The sequence below is a fragment of the Mya arenaria genome, chromosome 2, assembly GCF_026914265.1.
Source record: "Mya arenaria isolate MELC-2E11 chromosome 2, ASM2691426v1".
Lineage (NCBI taxonomy): Eukaryota > Metazoa > Mollusca > Bivalvia > Myida > Myidae > Mya > Mya arenaria.
In genome coordinates this window covers 58,100,117-58,105,651 of record NC_069123.1, presented here as the reverse complement: position 1 = coordinate 58,105,651, position 5,535 = coordinate 58,100,117, and the positions used below count along the sequence as shown (strand labels likewise).

The following is a 5,535-nucleotide window of genomic DNA, read 5'->3' as shown; positions in this document are numbered from 1 at the left end:
GTCATTTCTTATTCCTTAAACTAAATTTCATATACAATCATAGTGTCTGGTCTAGAAACCTTGTGAAATGCAGCCATGAAAGGTGGTGATGATGATAATGATGGTCACATATTGATGTATTACCACTAGACCCATACAAGTTAATACTTAATACCCTTTAGTACCATTCATGGACCATTTATGACAAGGACAGCAAGCCTATTTAATGTATAGTTTAATGTGTCAAAAGTTCAAAACAGTACCAAAACCTTGTCATTCTATGCAACCAATAATATTACAATGATGATGGCGATGATGACAAAATGATGATGACGATGATTCCAAGGATCATCATCCTCTGCACCACTGATGATACATAAAATAGATATGTATTAAAGAATAAATACTGCAATAAAAGGCCTCCAGTCCATACATGTTACAAATCAAATCAAATACAGCAAGTAGCAAGTTTTATTGTTGAATAATTTTATAAACATACAGAACAGCAGATTTAATTGGATTAGCATTTAAAAGATGCTATTACAATACACATATGTGCCATGTCTGTGTTTCCAATTTAACCAACAAAACAAATACTTTGGCAAAGGATGTCAACTCAAGGATATTTGAAAAATACAAGGTACTCATCTTCAGTGTATAATTATGCCCTCTTTCGAAGAAGAGGGGGTAAATTGCATTACAAATGTCAGATGGTCGGTTGGTCCGTCCGTCTGTCGGTAGACCAAAGCTTGTCTAAGTGAAAACTCATCAATCCCTGGACCTATGGTCATCAAACTTGACATAAAGGATGGCCTTGAGATGACCCCTACTCATTTACGGGTCAAAGGTCAAGGTCAGAGTAACCTTTAACGCGAAAAGGTCAGAGTGATAACTCAACAATGCCTGGACATATGTTCATCAAACTTGACATGGAGACTAGGCCTGATTAGTAGATGGCCCCTATTGATTTTAGGGGTCATCGGGTCAAAGGTCAAGGTCACAGTGACCTAAAATGCGAAAAGCTTGTCCAACGGGGATAACTCGACAATGCCTGCACCCACGGCTCTCAAACTTGACATTTTCTACTGGGGGATGACCCTTAAATGACCCCTATTGATTTTGAGGTCATATAGTCAAAAGTCAAGGTCACAACTCATATAGGTCATTAAAATTTACGTCATATTTTCTTATTCCCTGCTGCTAAGAGGATATATACGTGGTTATCTGCAAATATCTGTCATCATATGAACATGATTAAAAACTGTACCTTTGAATGGTCATAATCTTAAAACTGCCTCAAAGGCACCCAATGTCAATGACAAATCAGCTGTCAATTCGGTCCATGCATATATTTCATTCAATTATCCAAATATTCCTGACAACATATGGCGCTCAGGGGGCATAATGTTTGTTGTAATCATTGTTTAAAATATAGAATCTCCCAAAACAATCAATTCTTTCCATGTAAAGATGTTAAATATCAACCTACATCTATATGAAGTTTATAAATATATGTTATACATCTAGAATTTGATCTCTCCAACGGTGTCTTAATTTGGAATGGTTAGCCTACAGGTACAGTATGGATTGTAACGATTTCCAGATATGTTCTCTTAAATATATTTTACTGATACGCTCAGAATTAGTTTTTGTTATTCTATTTTATTGCTATTTAAAAAATGTTAATATACGCGCAGGGATATTCTCAGCGGGAGAGGTTTGGGGTAGTGACAGGGACGTTCACTGCGTTTGCGTTCGCCAAAAAGCAATCGATTAATATATTCAATTAAATCGAGTTCAGTTCCAATTATCTCCCTTTTCCAAAAAGATTCACGTACGTAATGGACGGAATATTTGTGTAGCTGATATTTAATCCGTGTAAAACTTATACATCGACCACCTAATTGTATCCTGAATCATATCATATTCGTGATTAGACGTCCAGATTCGCATTGATATCCTTATTTTCCGTTTACAACGTTTCTGTACGATTTTACAGTGTTATAAGGTGAAGACATGTTCACGTTGTTCAACATATCTGTATTTCATTTATAGCAATGGCGGACGCAGCACCAGCCGGTGGACGTGGAGGTTTTCGCGGTGGGTTCGGTTCCGGCGAGCGTGGTCGTGGCCGTGGACGAGGCAGGGGACGCGGGCGCGGTAGGGGCCGTGGGCGTGGCAATAAGGATGGCGACAAGGAATGGATGCCCGTCACCAAACTAGGCCGCCTTGTAAAGGACATGAAGATCAAGTCATTGGAAGAGATCTATCTCTATTCTTTGCCAATCAAGGTAGGTAGTGACAGCTGATATATGCTAAGTTATTCATCTGATCAGGTCCATGAAAGAGCTAAATTGACACGTTGTCTTTCATGAGTATGCACTGTGTCTGAATGTCTCGTGTGGTCTGAATAAGATTTTACATGAAATACAAAATGATATATTTAAGCTCTTTAAATGAAATTTTTACAAACATTTTTAAGCAAATTATTTTTACAGGAGTTTGAAATTATTGACTACTTCCTCGGCCCCAGCCTGAAGGATGAGGTTCTTAAGATCATGCCTGTCCAGAAGCAGACTCGTGCTGGTCAGAGGACAAGGTTTAAGGCATTTGTTGCTATTGGTGACCACAATGGTCATGTTGGACTGGGAGTCAAGTGTTCCAAGGAAGTGGCTACAGCCATCCGTGGTGCCATCATACTGGCAAAACTGTCTGTGGTTCCAGTAAGACGAGGCTACTGGGGTAACAAAATCGGCACTCCACATACTGTCCCATGCAAGGTATATTGAAATGAAAATCTTTTTAAAGACAGTTAACTTTGTTAAGTCAGTAAGATGTTGAAGTTTTGCAGTGTTGAGAGTTTTCAAGATTTTATGGTGACTATGCTTACCAGATTATCGAAATTTTATTTGTCCAGACAAGTTAAGCCTAACACCACCAAAAACATTAAATCTTTTAAATCAGAAGTGAGAACTAAGTTACCAATTCAGTGGGAAAAAAATATTTTCAGGTGACTGGCAAGTGTGGCAGTGTAATGGTGCGTTTGATCCCTGCACCCCGTGGTACAGGTATCGTCAGTGCCCCAGTCCCCAAGAAGCTGCTGAACATGGCAGGTATCGAGGACTGCTACACCTCAGCTAAAGGATGTACAGCTACTCTTGGCAACTTTGGTACGTTGTTATTAGTTTTGTGAACTGCACCCGATCTTCTTAAACTAGATCTTGCTTGATTCCTTCAATGTTGTCATGTCAAGTATCTAATCGCAAAATTCTATTAAGGGCTTGAAAGAATTAAACTATTTAAGTTATTGGGACTGACTTTGAATCGTCATTATATCAAATCATTCACTATAAAATTAATCATAGTGTATGCAAAAACATGGACAGGTGATAATAATTAAAACAACCTCATCTATTAAATTGGTGCATCAGAATTGACCCTCTTCCACACTTGAATGGAACAAATCAACACCAATCTGTTAGTTGTTCGAATGGAACATTCACAACCTGGTAACAGAGATTTAACTGAATTAGTGTCCAGTGTAGATCAAAGCAGGTCTTTATATACTCCTTCAAATGCAGAAACCTCAGATTTTGTATGTTGCAGTATAATGTCCTGCATAGCATTAACATTGTCTCATAGATGTAAGACTAATTTCCAGAGTGCCAACATGGTTTTTCACATTCATTTTTTAACAGCTTTCGTTAAGTTGATTATCACACTTAATTCCTATTTTAGCCAAGGCTACCTATGCTGCCATTGCCAATACGTATGCGTACCTGACCCCTGATCTGTGGAAGGAGACAGTTTTCACCAAGTCACCTTACCAGGAGTTCACTGACTACCTGGCCAAGAACCACAAACGCTCGGAGTTCCAGAGACAGGAACAGAAGATCTACTAGACCACATGAACTCACTGTGTATTGATACATTTTGTGTCACATGAATGAATAAATCGTAAAGAAGATTGTTTTTCCATGTGGTGATCAAAATTAGCACAAGCTTTTAAGCCTTGAGCTGGTTTAGTAAGGTCTATAATTCCAGGCGAAAGTTGAAATAATTCTAGTTAAGTTGCTAGACTTAGAGTGTGAATCTTATTTTCACCAGAACAGATAGTGAACGCAAAGCTGAAGCTGTTGTCGTTGATGATGTTCATTATGATGAACAATTATTACTAGTTACATCTTGGACTGAAGTGAGTCCCAGGATTGAACATGTGGGTATCACAATTTGGAGCAAGTTTTTATAAGATGATTTAATTTAAAACCTTAAATTCAGATGACTGCAGCTGCTTCCCAATGATGGACTATATTTTTATCACCCTCAGAAGTGCCTTTACATTCTCAAGCAACCACTTTCAAATGATTGTTGCTTACGGTTCTAAGTAAAGTTTGAATATTGACTGCTTTGGCAAATATTTGGCCACAAGAGTATAACCGGGTGAAAAGGTTTGTGGTCATCTTTATTTTCATTTATGCCATTTCTCTAAGCTTCAGTTATTGATGATGTTTTGCAAATTGAGATGCAGATTAAATTATCGTCTGCCTATAGAAGTACAAATGTTCTTGAAGGCCGGTGTATAAGTATAAAAGGCAGACAGTCAGAAAAATGGCCACTTCACTTGACCTCACCAAGCTGACTGCCAGTACATTTTTTCAAATGTACGAATAATTAACAAAAAAAGAAATGCTAAAATTTTCAAGATGGTTAATTAAATGTATCATAAACATATCTTGTGAATTTCAAGTCTCTCGAACAGTTATAAATACTACTTTCAAATATTTTTTATAACTCGGAACAAATTCAAATTTCCAAGCTATGTTGACTGACAGATCTTGAGAGTTCATGATCCTCGAACAGCCAACTGAATTTCACTACCAATCCGTTTACTTATACTACAGGTTTATTATCATAGTATGTGGTTGTTACTGACATATGTTGGCAAACATCTATTAATTTGGGGTGATAAATACTATCAAATGGCTTATTATAAAACAATTCGTAGAAGTATTGGTCATGGTATATGAAACTTCATTTATCTAATCTCATGAGAAACCAATGGACATTTTTTTCTGTACCACTCTATTAGAATCATGTAACACCTGACCTCAAGCCATGTGAATGTGTACAATCATAAACCCGATGAACCATGTCTCCTCTGCCAAATAGGCTTAATTCCTGCCCAATAGGATATTTGGGGTCATGCACCCCAGCCTTTAAAGCTGCACTCTAACAGATTGAACATTTTGACAACTTTTTTTATTTTTTGTCCTGGAACGAGCCAATTTTTGCGAAAATACATGGAAACCAGTTATATAAGACTGCTGACAAAAATTACATCGCAGATTTTTATATTCAAGTTAAAAAAATGTTTTATGCATTTTTCTATCGTAAGTAACGGTTTAAGCCATAAATCATTAATTTTCAAATGTAAAAATAAAAATGTACAATCTGATTTTTTGTCAGCAAACTTATATCACTGGTTTGCAGATATTTATGCAAAAAATTGCTCTTTCCAAGACTAACAATAAAAAAAGTTGTAAAAATGGTTTAGTG

At 37.0% G+C, this 5,535-nt stretch overlaps 1 protein-coding gene across 1 annotated transcript; it reads left to right on the top strand.

Annotated features, from left to right (window-relative positions):
- The first annotated feature begins 1,794 nt into the window (after positions 1–1,794).
- On the top strand, positions 1,795–3,946 carry LOC128225132 (40S ribosomal protein S2). The gene is made up of 5 exons (XM_052935167.1): positions 1,795–1,813; positions 2,035–2,270; positions 2,478–2,759; positions 2,990–3,149; positions 3,718–3,946. The coding sequence occupies exons 2-5, from the start codon at positions 2,037–2,039 to the stop codon at positions 3,879–3,881; spliced, it is 840 nt and encodes a 279-aa protein (XP_052791127.1). The 5' UTR covers positions 1,795–1,813; positions 2,035–2,036; the 3' UTR covers positions 3,882–3,946.
- Positions 3,947–5,535: the final 1,589 nt, after the last annotated feature.

Bases quoted from the DNA above. Each gene is read 5' to 3' on its own strand.
- LOC128225132 (XM_052935167.1), top strand. From the start codon at position 2,037: ATGGCGGACGCAGCACCAGCCGGTGGACGTGGAGGTTTTCGCGGTGGG. The intron at 2,271-2,477 runs GTAGGTAGTGAC...TTATTTTTACAG, and splicing joins TCTATTCTTTGCCAATCAAG to GAGTTTGAAATTATTGACTA. The intron at 2,760-2,989 runs GTATATTGAAAT...AAATATTTTCAG, and splicing joins CACATACTGTCCCATGCAAG to GTGACTGGCAAGTGTGGCAG.